At 37.8% G+C, this 12828-nt stretch overlaps 2 protein-coding genes across 2 annotated transcripts in view; one reads left to right on the plus strand and one right to left on the minus strand.

Annotated features, from left to right (window-relative positions):
- Window positions 1–6418, minus strand: part of daw1 (dynein assembly factor with WDR repeat domains 1) — a 23789-nt gene extending 17371 nt beyond the window's left edge. Inside the window, exons 1-7 of the mRNA XM_037677403.1 lie at window positions 6355–6418; window positions 5932–6004; window positions 5501–5645; window positions 4902–4960; window positions 2229–2351; window positions 2028–2127; window positions 205–312 (exon numbers count right to left, since the gene is read on the minus strand). Of these exons, the coding sequence (XP_037533331.1) occupies window positions 205–312; window positions 2028–2127; window positions 2229–2351; window positions 4902–4960; window positions 5501–5645; window positions 5932–6004; window positions 6355–6400 (654 nt within the window). The 5' untranslated portion in view covers window positions 6401–6418. The remainder of the gene's footprint in view (window positions 1–204; window positions 313–2027; window positions 2128–2228; window positions 2352–4901; window positions 4961–5500; window positions 5646–5931; window positions 6005–6354) is intronic.
- Window positions 6419–9237: 2819 nt separating this feature from the next.
- Window positions 9238–12828, plus strand: part of slc19a3b (solute carrier family 19 member 3b) — a 4911-nt gene continuing 1320 nt past the window's right edge. The window contains exons 1-6 of the mRNA XM_037678495.1: window positions 9238–9387; window positions 9512–9691; window positions 9925–10090; window positions 10235–10544; window positions 10724–10875; window positions 11820–12012. Coding sequence (XP_037534423.1) covers window positions 9238–9387; window positions 9512–9691; window positions 9925–10090; window positions 10235–10544; window positions 10724–10875; window positions 11820–12012 — 1151 coding nt within the window. The remainder of the gene's footprint in view (window positions 9388–9511; window positions 9692–9924; window positions 10091–10234; window positions 10545–10723; window positions 10876–11819; window positions 12013–12828) is intronic.

The raw sequence follows: 12828 nt of genomic DNA on the forward strand, positions 1-12828 counted from the left end.
TATATATATATATTTATGTATATATGTATATATATATATGTGTATATATGTATATATACATAGGTATATATATATATATATATATATATATATATACACATACATTTACATATGTGTATATATATTTTTTTTCTTTCTTCTTTTTTAATGCAAGCCAGCCAATACAAAATAAAAAATAAAAACTTTGCTAATGAGTGAACTTACAGTTAGGGTGGCCACATTCTGTCCACTTTCCACATCCCACAGCTTGGCTGTGGTGTCCATGCTGCCTGTGGCCACCAGTGTACTCTGGGGGTTGAACGCCAGGCACACCTACACAACACAAAAGACACTTCTACATTTTCTTGTAATGCATACCCCTAGAAATCTGAATATAGTATGACACTTGTAATTGTTATTTACACTTTTAAATTCAAGGTTCATGTTCAAAATCCTTTATTGTCATTTGCATCACATCTGGTACATGAGGTGGAACGACATTATGTACTCAAGGTCCTAGTTACACCCAAAAATAGCAAAAATATAAAGTATGAACAGAAACAGTCTATAAGGATCTAACTAAGATATACTGTACGCTAAATTAACGCTAAACAAGACGTTGAAAAATCTAAGATATATGGTAAACACTAATAATGTAAAATAATACGGTGTAACAAGAGCAGCCTGTGAATGTGAAAATGAAGCAAAATCATTTATTCTCTGCATTTTGAAATCCCCCGTTTGATCTGGGGTCTATTAAAGCACAAGGTGTGAAAATGTGTCTGAAAGCACAGCACTTTATAGTGCCCGAGGAAACAACTAGATGATTTGTGTTTTAAGCTGATATGTATGAATTTAAAACCTTTTCTGTAGTGCTTCTAGTGCTCTTATTGTGACCACCTAAACATGGGTTCTGAACCTACGGCTCTTTGGTCCCTCTGCAGTGGCTCCAAGTTTGGACCAAAACTAACATAAAACTGAAGTTTATTGGTTGTTGTATCAACAACAAGAAATGTCTAGTTTTAGCAGCTTTACAGTAATTTCTTTTGCCAGCATGAGCATAATAGTAACACAAAGAGTAAAACTTGTTGACTACATGATGCTAGTAGTTTGTTAGCCACTTCTTTTAGTTCACTTCCAGTCTTACGTTGTGATCTTTTTTTCTCAGATCCACCAAATGTTTGGGGGTAATACCTTTAAGGCAAGTTGCTGAGAAGAAATATGATGAGTCAACTTGATAACAATAAAAATTAAAGACATAAAATCAAAGAAAATTAAAGTATTTATTTATTTTAATTTTAAAATTCAATCACATATCCAACAAACTGGCCTAATTTTTAACTTTATGCTTTATTACTTCATACTTTATGACTTGTTTCCACAATTAAAAAGAAAACTCACATAGGCCTGCATACTTGTGTTTGAATTTTTACAAAATTAGTAAAAAAATATATTTTTTTTTTTCTTCTTTATATAAATCCATTGTTTTCTTTTGCCCTAAAATATTAAAACACCAGTACATATTAAAAATAACTTGATATTTTAGTTTCATAATATCACACATACTGGCCAGAAAAGCTCCCTCCAACAGGCTTGAAGTGGCCCATGAGCCACCAGTTGATAATCACAGTTTTAGCAGGTTTTGTGGCTCCATAGACGTTTTATTTAGTGTGCAAAAGAGCAGAAATGCTCTTTTGATCATAAAGATTGCAGAGCCCTGGGCTAAACAACGTCACTAAAAATACATAATACAGCACAAATTTATATTTATTTCTATTCAACTTGATTTATCTAAATGTTTTGATTCCTTCTCATTTTAACGAGTTTGGAATGTTACTCTTGTAACTACAGTTCTGAAAATAGCAGCAACCAAACTAAATGTGATCTATTTGCATACCTTGCTTGATATCAGTAATTCATTTTAAAGCAGCTACAAGTTCAAACCATTGGCAGATGCAGATAAGAATGTAGATAATAGTGCAAAATATTCATTCTGAAAACCAGCTGTTCATAAACTAAAAGTAATTGAAAAAGACTGGCATACATACTATTTCTGCCGTGTGTCCCAAGTATGTATGGAAACATTTGCCAGATTCTGCACACCACAGTCTGCATGTCTTATCAAAAGACCCCGTGGCAATCTTGTCTCTAAGTTAAATGAGAAGAAAATAAAACAAGTTAAAACGTCTAATGCTGCAGCAGAATTATGGTCACGTGCTACAAAAGGTTCAGCTGAAACGACTCGTTACCCATAAGGGTTGTTGAATGCAACTGCATATACTACATTTCTGTGTCCCTCCAGGGTACACAGCTCTGTGCCCGAGGCAGTGTCCCAAACTTTGCATGTCCTGTCGTAACTCCCAGTTATGAACCTGCAGGGCGACAGAGAGACAAACAGCAGCAGCACTGTATGTAAGATTCAGTGCTTCTAAGCACCAGAAGCAGCTAAGAACCACCACATCATGATAAGACTTCCACCGTGTTTTGCTGAAGGTGGAATTTTCCTCAGTGATGCTGTGATCCCAGACTGCTCTTTCTATGTTTTCTATGTTCCATATTTATATGTTCTTTCTTTGTCAAATGCTAGAGACAAGGTTAGCTGTAAATGTGATTTTAAAGTAGCTGTTTTTTTTGTTCGTGGCTTTCTTTCAGCGTCCTTTAATTTTACGTACTGCATATACAGTGCCTATAAATGCAGAGACTAATTTCGCCATTGTATGGAAACATACAGTGCTGACATTGTGATGACATTATTATTATTATTATTATAATATTCACCCCTTGGATATTTTTATTTTTGTTTTGTTTATGTTGTTTTTTTTATTGTGGTCATTAATTAATTATGGTAAAAGGGTGCAATTTTTATGAAAACAGTAAGACAAAAATACTTCTTCGTTGTCCAAGTGAGATCAGATTTCTACAAAGAAATGCCAATTTAAAAATACAGTGTGAAATATGTGGTTGAATAAATACCACCCCGCCCTCACCTTCCTCTTTAAAGCCACTCCCCCAATTCTACTCAGACACGAGATTATTGAAAAGTTCAAGTCAGGGGATGTATACAATAACCAAAATAACATTTAAGGCCCTAAATATTCCCAGGTGTTCTGTTAAATCCATCATCAAGAAATGTAAGGAATAACAACAAAGCAGGTTAAATCATGTCATCTGGACCAGTATCCTTAAGGAATATTTGTATATCTACCAAGAGCAGGCCATCCTCACAAACTGAGTGAACATGCAAGAAAGAAAATAGTGAGAGGCCACCAAAACACCTGTGACCACTCTGAAGGAGGTAAAACTTCAGCAGGTGTGATGGGAGAGACTCCATCCATCCATCCATCCATCCATCCATTCATCCATTATCTTTAACCCACTTCTTCATTTTGGATCACAGGGGTCACTGGTGCCCATATCCAGCAGTCACTGTGTGAGAGGCGGGGACAGGTCTCCAGTCACAGGGACACATACAACCATTCACTCTCTCACTCACACCTAGGGACAATTTAGAGTTACCAATCAGTCTAACATGCATGTTTTTGTTCTGTGGGAGGAAACTGGAGTACCTGGAGAAAACCCACGCATGCACGGAGAGAACATGCAAACTCCACCCAGAAAGGCCCCCGGACCGGGTAACCTGCTCACTGAGAAGCAGGAGCTCTACCAGTTGTGCCACCGTGCTGGCCTGGGAGAGACGCAATTCAACAATGTTTTGATGAACACCAACAGATTTTTCACCAGTGGGAGAGTGGCAGAAAGAAAGCTCAAACTAAATCTCAACTTGAGATTCTCAACTTCCCTTTTTCTTTCGGCTGCTCCCTTCTTGAAGGGTCATCACAACAAACTAACTCGCACGAGGACATGGCAATTAATTTTACGCCGGATGTCCTTCCTGACACAACCGCAGACCACTGAGCTACCACAGCCCTCTGTGTGGAGCAGAGAGCTGCCATCTTGGGCACCCGCGGGAGCGGATGGTGGGGGTTAAGGGCCTTGCTCAAGGGCCCAGAGTGGGGCAAATGAGGGTGGAGACAGGTGTGGGTGCTTCACCTATCCCATCCACATATTTGATGTTGTCAGTCCAGGGAGTTGAACCAGCGATCTTCCAATCACAGGCTCGCCTTCCCTAACCTCTGACCACCACTCCCCCAACTACAGTTTCTCAACAATCTAGACAAACTCTAATTGATATTTAATATGAGTTTTCTTCAACAATGCCTTGTTTAACATTTAATATTTTTATTTAATTGACATTACTTTGTAGAAATTTGATTTACATTGACATTAAAACAAAGTTTGTTTAAAGAAGACCAATTTATTTGGCCCATACTGGATTTATGATAACCATAAAAATATAAAACATTTGATGCAGTGAATACTTGGCACTTTAAATGTTTACTTGATTTAATGCAAAACAGACGGAAACCATTACTCTACATGAACGTAGATCAGTGTGTGTGCATGTGTGTGTGTGTGTGTGTGTGTGTGTGTGATATGAGTTGTGATGGTTTTAATTTAATTTCAATCCAATTCAGTTCAATTCAGTTTATTATATAGCGCCAAATCACAACAGAATTCATCTCAAAGCACTGAACAGAAACATCCACATTCATTTTAATCAACACTTAATAATTTGCTCATGGTCTTAGGGTTTATTTTTGCTTTTCCATATTCACTCTTTCTGGTGCTTACAGTAACTTCTCCTGTTTTCATCGTCATAAAAGGGGAAATGGAAACAAATGACCTTTATTGTGTGACAAAGCCACACTACATTGATTATTATTCATGACACTGAAAATTGAAACAAGTTTTATGTGTCAAGTTCTTTTATTTTTCTTTACATTTTGGAGCTATTAAAAATACTTATATCACATTTCAGGGTTTTAAAAATCTCTGAGCAGCAGAGTCAAAGACAAACTCACCTTGATCCAGATTTGTCAAAGGCAACATTTGTCAGTGGTAGAATGTGTGCCTTCAGCTCCTAAAGAAATAAAATAAAGATCTAAACCATTTTTTTTAAATCCTTCCACTCAAAATTGATTTAACTCATCTTGAAAAATATGTATATTTTTTCCAGTAAGAATGATAAGGTCTCTCTTCTAGCCTAAAAGTAGTCAGACAAGAATTCCCCCATTAATAAACTTTTCCCAAAACACACAAAATAACAATAACTTTATCATTTAAAACATATATTTTGATTACTATGAGATTGGCTTACTTTCCAACACTGAGTAACTAAACCACTGCTGCCCTCTAGTGACTCTTCATTAACCAACGTCACAACTTGAATTTATGCAACATTTTCATCTACAGTATGCAAATAACACAAAATCAGGATCTTATATATGACTGCAATTATTTGATCCTGACAGAAATCAATTAAAAGTTATTTAAGTTGCTTATGTGTTATAAAGAACATGAGCGTGAATCACCATTATTTAGGCACTCAGTTTAATATTCTTGGAACATGATGAAATAAACTCATTTTACTGCTTTAATGCTGTTGGACTTTGACTCTGACCTTACAGAAGCAGAACCTGTGGTGGTCCTGCTGACCTTGTTTCTCTTGGAGTCGAAGGACCAGCTCTCTGACCTGTTCAGACCGGGACTCTGTGATCAGAGGCTCCACCTGACGGATTTCTGACACCAACTCTTCTACATTTGTTCTGTAACACGGAAAAACAACGCTCATGAATCTCAGATGTTTTCAAACAACAAATACCAATCGTGTAAAACATTTTGAAATGGGGGGGGGGGGGTGTGCTGGAAAAATATAAGCAAGGATAATTATAGACATGCAGAAAAGTTTCTAGCAGTTAGTTACACCATATGGTTATTATCTAAACAGAAATTATAGAGTGCTTCAAAAACTTGTAGGATTTATGAAACAAATAAGGTTCAAAACAAAGGATAAGTATTTATTATATCCCAGTGCAATAGAAACTCACTCACTGTGGAGTCAAATCCAGAAGGTCGATTGATTTAGTCCTCAAATAGCCTCCTTTCTCATACTCCAGGATGATACCTGATAGAGGATATAAAAAATGAACACATGTTTAGTTTGAATCATTCCAGCCTAAACAACTCCTGGAGATTTAAAGACCAAGAACAGATGGAAATGTCTCTTTTGAATAAAGGTTATGCTTTTTTTGCACGTAATGCAAACAACTCTCCTGTGCCTAACCCCAGCTATATGGTATAAAACAGGCTAAGCCTCAACTTAACAGAACCAAAAGTTTAGCTTTGGGCTAGCTAGCTAGCTAAAGCTGGACAAATGTTTCTTCCAAGACAAGTCAAGGTCAAAGTTGGAAACAATCCAACACAACACGATTAAGTTGCTGTAATTTAAGACACGTAACTTTAAGGCTGTGTTACCTGGTGGGTAATATCTAAGAAGAAATCGTTTGAGCCTCATATTCATCCAGAGCAGCACCTGTTGTCAACAAAAACGTTGCTATGACGACCGAAGAGCTTTCACTTGGTACACGCATGCGCAATACCAGAACGAAGCTAAGCGCAGTAGATTTTTTTTAAACAAACTTTATTTACACATAAATAATATACAATCACTAACAGTAATAGTAATTTGCTCGAAGTGAGGGGGTAACAACTGCAAAAGGATTCAAGAGACAAAAAAAAAAAAAAGGTTATAAATCAAATTCTTCATATAAGGCTTCAAGTTTCATAGCTTTAGAATTAGTGCAAAGTTTAAAAGAGTCCAAAAAGCAGCTCATATAGGCTTTGAAGACAGTGAGGTTGGGCTTGTGTTGAACATATTTGCTGGAATTTATGTGGAATTTACCCAACAGAATAAGAAAGTTAATGACATATTCTATCCTAGATGTTCTAATATTAGAAACACAAGAGAAAACATGTTTAACATTCAATGTAACAAGTAGGCCTATTGTAATTTCTGGACTATTGAGCGTGCCAAAATATAAGTCGCGCCCACTACATTTAAAAAATAATAATAATTTTGTACATATATATATAGGCTGCACTTGTGTATAAGCCATGGGTGTCCATGTTGTAACGTGAGACATTTACACAGAAAGATTTTTTTTTAAACTTTTGATTAAATATGTACCGTAACATACACAAATATGTACAGTAAATGTTTTTTCTGAACAGTGCCGGTAACACGGCTGGTAAAAAAAAAATCAGTAGCCTACCAGGAAGTCATTGATCACTATTGTCATGTTCCTCCTGCAGAGGATTTTTTTTTTTTAAACTGCTCCTCTGTCAGGATCCACTGGCAGACTGGAGCAGATGTTGCTCTTTGCATGCTGCCAGTTTTGGTAAATGATTTCTCGCCACCAGTCATCCAAGCCTCCCACCGAGCTTCGAGTGTCGTGTTAATGCACGATTCACACTGATATCAAGTGGCTGCGAATAATTTGTTGTGCCCCCAGGGAGGGACACAAGTTCCCCCTACTCGTTCTCTCCTCCACTCCTCGTTTCATTGCTCCACTGTGACCTCTTCAGTAATTTCATCCGTCTGAATTTTTTTACCTTTATTTATACAAGTAGTCTCATTGAGTCACGAGCCCCCCCAGGAGAGATGTGTATTAGGCAGCTATGTGAACGCCAGGGTGTGACGAGGCTAAATGATATGGCGGCAGGAAGCTCATTAACCTGTCAAAAAACACAAATCCATGAATTAGCCGCAGTATTGTATAAGCCACGGCGTTCAAAGCCTGTGAAAAAAGTAGCGGCTTATAGTCCAGGAATTACGGTATATCACATTCTCTGTTAAAGAAGATGTTAAGATCACACCAAAATGTTTTACTAAAAGTGCAGTCCCAGAAAATGTGGATCAATGTTTCATCTTTAAGATGACAGAAGGAAAAAACGAGGATCAATATTTGGAATATATTTAGCCAGTACTGAATTTACAGGACACCTCCCGGACCTTATTTGAAACAAAAAATAATAATTCTTGGCAACGACCACGTCTGTTTATCAGAATACAGATTGTTCCAAAAACAGATTGAAGCAGGTTTACTAATAGTATTCCTTTGGTTCTTTCTCTAATATGTCTATTTCCAGTTTTAATACTAAGGAAATGATCCGAGTTTCCAATAAATAATTGACTTGAGCTCTATCAGCAGTAAACCTGCTGGGATGGCATCAAAAACAATAGCAAAGTCTTTAGGGGTTACTGCGATGTTATATTCAGAAAGAAATTCACCATACTTAAACATTTGTCCATTCTTGTTAAACAATTGTTTTACAAATAAAATATCAATCCATCCAGTTCTTAAAAAAACTTGAAGCAAACATCTTGGTTGTTCCATCTAAGACAGTTACGAGGTGAAAAGTTGTATTTATAAATCAATGTCCAGCATAAAAGTAATTGTTTATGGAAGTTGGATACATTTGCAGGAAGTTTTTCTATTTTGTAGTTGCATCTTAAGAAAAAGTCTAGGCCCAAGTATTTAAAAATATGTGTAGAGATCCAGTGACACATTGAATTTAGATTTTTCAGATATCTTTGGATCCATTTAACTTTGAATGTGGAGTGCAGGTTATTCAAGTCCAAAACATTGAAACCACCTGAATTGAGTTTATTGATAACATTTTTTTTTTCTCGTAAGATGAGGCTTTGTAGCCAGTAGCTCGCTAGACTTCTCGTGTGCACGTGACATCCCAAAACACCACCTTCCTAATTTGCATAATGTAACAGAAACGAACGTGTGAAAAGAAATTAAAAGTGAAGTCATAAGGTGGAAAAAAAGATATGGAAAAAACATATCTCAGGTGCTATTAGTTCTTATTTGTGATTGATTTACGCTACAGTTTCAGTATAGAAAAATCTTAATTGAGTTTATGATTTATTTAGAACTGTTTACTGTCAAGACAAATTGTTTGCTACCTAATGTTCAGATGCTTTCTAGAAACATATTTAGGAACAAATGTTAAATTATAATCATAAAATTGTAAGAGCACTTTGACTTTTTGTCCAGTGAATCCTTTCTTAATGTGTAATTACTTTATACTGAAAATGGATTTAGTCCCATCCTGCGATGCTTTCGTTTCCTGGTCAAAGTCTGTACGTCTTAATCTGAAGTCCAGATTAGGGCGTATGTGGCTCATAAAGATTATGTGTGCATTTACTGGCTACTGAGCAAAGCTCAAAGCACTTACGGGATCACCAATGTGCTGTTCTGACTTAAACGGAGAACAAAGTATAAAAGAAACTTCTGTTTAAACATAAATTGAAGACAACCTGTGATAGTTTTGCTATAGGGTTAAAATATGGGTTTGTGGGCCAAACTGAGGCCATCTGGATGGGTTTATCCAACCACAATCCTGTCGCTCTATGGCTTTTTTGCTAACTGCCGAGTAGCAGAGCCCTTCCTTACACCTTACTTAATTGGACCACACAAGAACATCACCGAAGAGGTGGTAAGAACCACACGTGCATATGTTTTGTTCCTCAATCATTGATTGCCAAGAAGATCATCAAATTCTAAACACGAGACAAAAATAATCTGCAATCCTGTTCTCAGCCCTCTGTCGTCTCCCGCAGTTGACCAACTATCTGTTTCCTATCTGGACGTACTCCTACCTGGCTTTCCTTTTCCCTGTTTTCCTCTTGACTGACTTCCTCAGATACAAGCCCGTCATCATGGTACAGGGGCTTTTTCTGGTCACCAACTACATCCTGCTGTGCTTTGCCCCAGGTCTGCCTGCAATGACCTTCCTTCAGGTTAGCAAGATCCTCTAAAGTTAAAATGTGTAACATTTCAGAAACTGATTAGGGTTGTGTCAGTGACATACTTCTAAACTTTGTATTTTTTGCTTATTTTGGCACATTACAATCTTGCATCAGCAGTGAGTGTTAATCAGAAACATTTTTAATGCATCTGTTATTGCCTTTTATATAAAAAATAATAATGTTGCATCACTACAGTTTCATTTCAACTGCTGTCTGTTTTACAGGTAAACTATGCTGTCGCGACTTCCACAGAGGTGGCCTACTTCTCTTACATTTACAGCATGATTCCACTTGAAAAATACCAAAGAGCTACAGGTTTCCTGCGCAGCGCCATTCTGGCTGGATATACATTTGGTGCCAGCCTAGGTCAAATGCTTGTCTCCCTTGCAGGTAGGGCCACAAACATTGTCATATATAAAACTTAATCTCAAGAAAATGTAAACGTTGCATCACTGACTTGTGAAAAATGAAACATCATAAATAAATTGCTCTCAACTATGCTTCAAAATGCAACGCTTCTTCTCTGAATAACAGGAGTGGACTACTTCTACCTCAATGCTGTAACTCTAGGATTTATGAGCATAGCTTTCCTCATCTCCTTCTTGTTGCCCATGCCCAAAAGAAGCATGTTCTTCAAGGAGGAAAAGGCTGCAGGCCCACCGTCCCAGAAGGAGGACCGGCTCAGAAACAATAGCCACGAGCATCCGGTGATAGATATGAGGGCAGCAGGCCCAGAGGAAGAGAAGATGGAGCATGATGGCAGGGCTGGCTGGTGCAGCAAAGAAAATCTGATCGCTGCAGGAAACTTACTTTGGGGGAGCTTCAGGGAGTCATACTCTTCACGGTACGTCCACTAGGTCTTGTATTTTAGTTATCGAGGTTGCACAGTGCAAGTATGCATACAGCAACTATATTCAGCTTGGATAATTACTCACTGTGGTGTTTTTCTACAAATTATTGATACTGAAATGCCCTTGATAAATCTACTCAGCATTATAATCTGTTACACTTCACACTATGCAGGCACCTAGTTTACTGGTCTTTGTGGTGGGCTCTGGCTACAGCTGGCTATACGCAAATTTTTAACTACATTCAGCTTATGTGGGACCACAAAGAACCATCGGCCACATCGTCCATCTACAACGGAGGAGTCGAGGCCGTTTGCTCAGTTGTTGGTAAGACTTTCATCATCCCCAGTGAGAAACCTGAAAACACAGAAAAGACTACAACCAAAGCAAAATGAACACAAAGTTATTGTTTCTATGACTGGAAGGGTAAGAATAAAAAAAAAACTGAGGGGAAATAGTGAGAATGAAGATGAGGGAAAGAATGAGAATCAGAAGAAAAAGAAGATAAACAAGAAAGAAAGAGAATGAGGAAAAACAGAATAAGGATGAAAATGTTGCTTTTCTTTTTTTTTGTCTGTTCACTTTTGCAGAAGTGCGAAGAACAAGAATAAGAATGAGACAGAGAATGAGAAAAAAACAATAATTAATGACAGCACTCCAGCCAAACAGACTAAAAGTTGGTTTGCATCATGAAAACTTCAGTTTGACAGAAAGTAGAAACGGGAACACTGATTTACTGCACTTCAAACGTGAACCAGAAGTTTAATTGTTGTAGGGAAGCAGAACAAGATGGCTGCAAACTCACATTTTACTGCACAAAGCCACATTTAACAACGTCATTTAAAGCTGCCACATTAGATAGCACACAGACAGACACAAACTGCAGTTAACTAAAAACAAGCGAGCCGCACCTGCTCATCTGTGGTGACTGATTAAATAGAAAATGGGTATTGATTCTGAAAGGAAGAAACAGCACCAGTGTCCATTTTGGCTCACATTCACAGCGCAGATCAGCACAGGAGGAGGAAGAGTAATTGCTTCAATTAAGGAGATAGTCAAAAGGTGGTGGATTATCTGATTATTGCTGATACTGGATTCTAAGGGCCTGGTGTAAAAGGTTTGTCAAACCAGGCTTTGGAGAGATGCCAAAACACACGTGTGCAGGAAGTTTTGCTAACTATGATGGTCAATGAAAGAGATGATGGCATTCAGATAAATGAATCCCAACAACAAAGATGCAGAAGCAGATAATTGTATGTCTCGTGTGACAGGAGCTGCAGCAGCCTTCTCTGTGGGCTTCATTGAGGTGACCTGGGCCGTGTGGGGAGAGCTGGCGCTGGGGCTATTCTCGACTGTGGCATCAGGCGCCGTGTTTCTGATGGCGTTCACCAGCAGCATCTGGGCTTGCTATGCTGCATATGTGCTATTCAAATCCTGCTACATGTTTCTCATAACCATCACAATGTAAGCGTACAGTATATTTACACCAAGTTTATTTATATAGCGCCAAGTCACAACCAAAGTCGTCTCAGAGCACTGAACAAAAACAGTCATATACAAACCGGATTCCAAAAAAGTTGGGACACTAAACAAATTGTGAATAAAAACTGAATGCAATGATGTGGAGATGGCAAATGTCAATATTTTATTCGTAATATAACATAGATGACAGATCATAAGTTTAATCTGAGTAAATGTAACATTTTAAAAGAAAAATATGTTGATTCAAAATTTCACAGTGTCAACAAATCCCAAAAAAGTTGGGAGAAGTAGCAATAAGTGGCTGGAAAAAGGAAATTGAGCATATAACAAACAGCTGGAAGACCAATTAACACTAACTAGGTCAATTGACAACATGATTGGGTTTAAAAAAAGCTTCTCAGAGTGTCAGTGTCTCTCAGAAGCCAAGATGGTAAGAGGATCACCAATTCCACCATTGTTGTGCAGCAAGATAGTGCAGCAATACCAGAATGGTGTTACCCAGCGTAAAATAGCAAAGACTTTTAAGTTATCATCATCAACCGTGCATAACATCATCAAAAGATTCAGAGAATCAGGAACAATCGCTGTGCGTAAGGGTCAAGGCCGTAAAACTCTACTGGATGCTCGTGATCTCCGGGCACTTAAACGTCACTGCACCTCAAACAGGAATGCCACTGTCAAGGAAATAAAAGAATGGGCTCAAGAATACTTCCAGAAAGCATTTCAGTGAACACAATCCACCATGCCATCTGCCGTTGCCAGCTGAAACTCTACAGTGCAAAGAGGAAGCCATTTCTA

Source organism: Nematolebias whitei, chromosome 6, assembly GCF_014905685.2.
Source record: "Nematolebias whitei isolate Nwh7 chromosome 6, NemWhi1, whole genome shotgun sequence".
Classification (NCBI taxonomy): domain Eukaryota; kingdom Metazoa; phylum Chordata; class Actinopteri; order Cyprinodontiformes; family Rivulidae; genus Nematolebias; species Nematolebias whitei.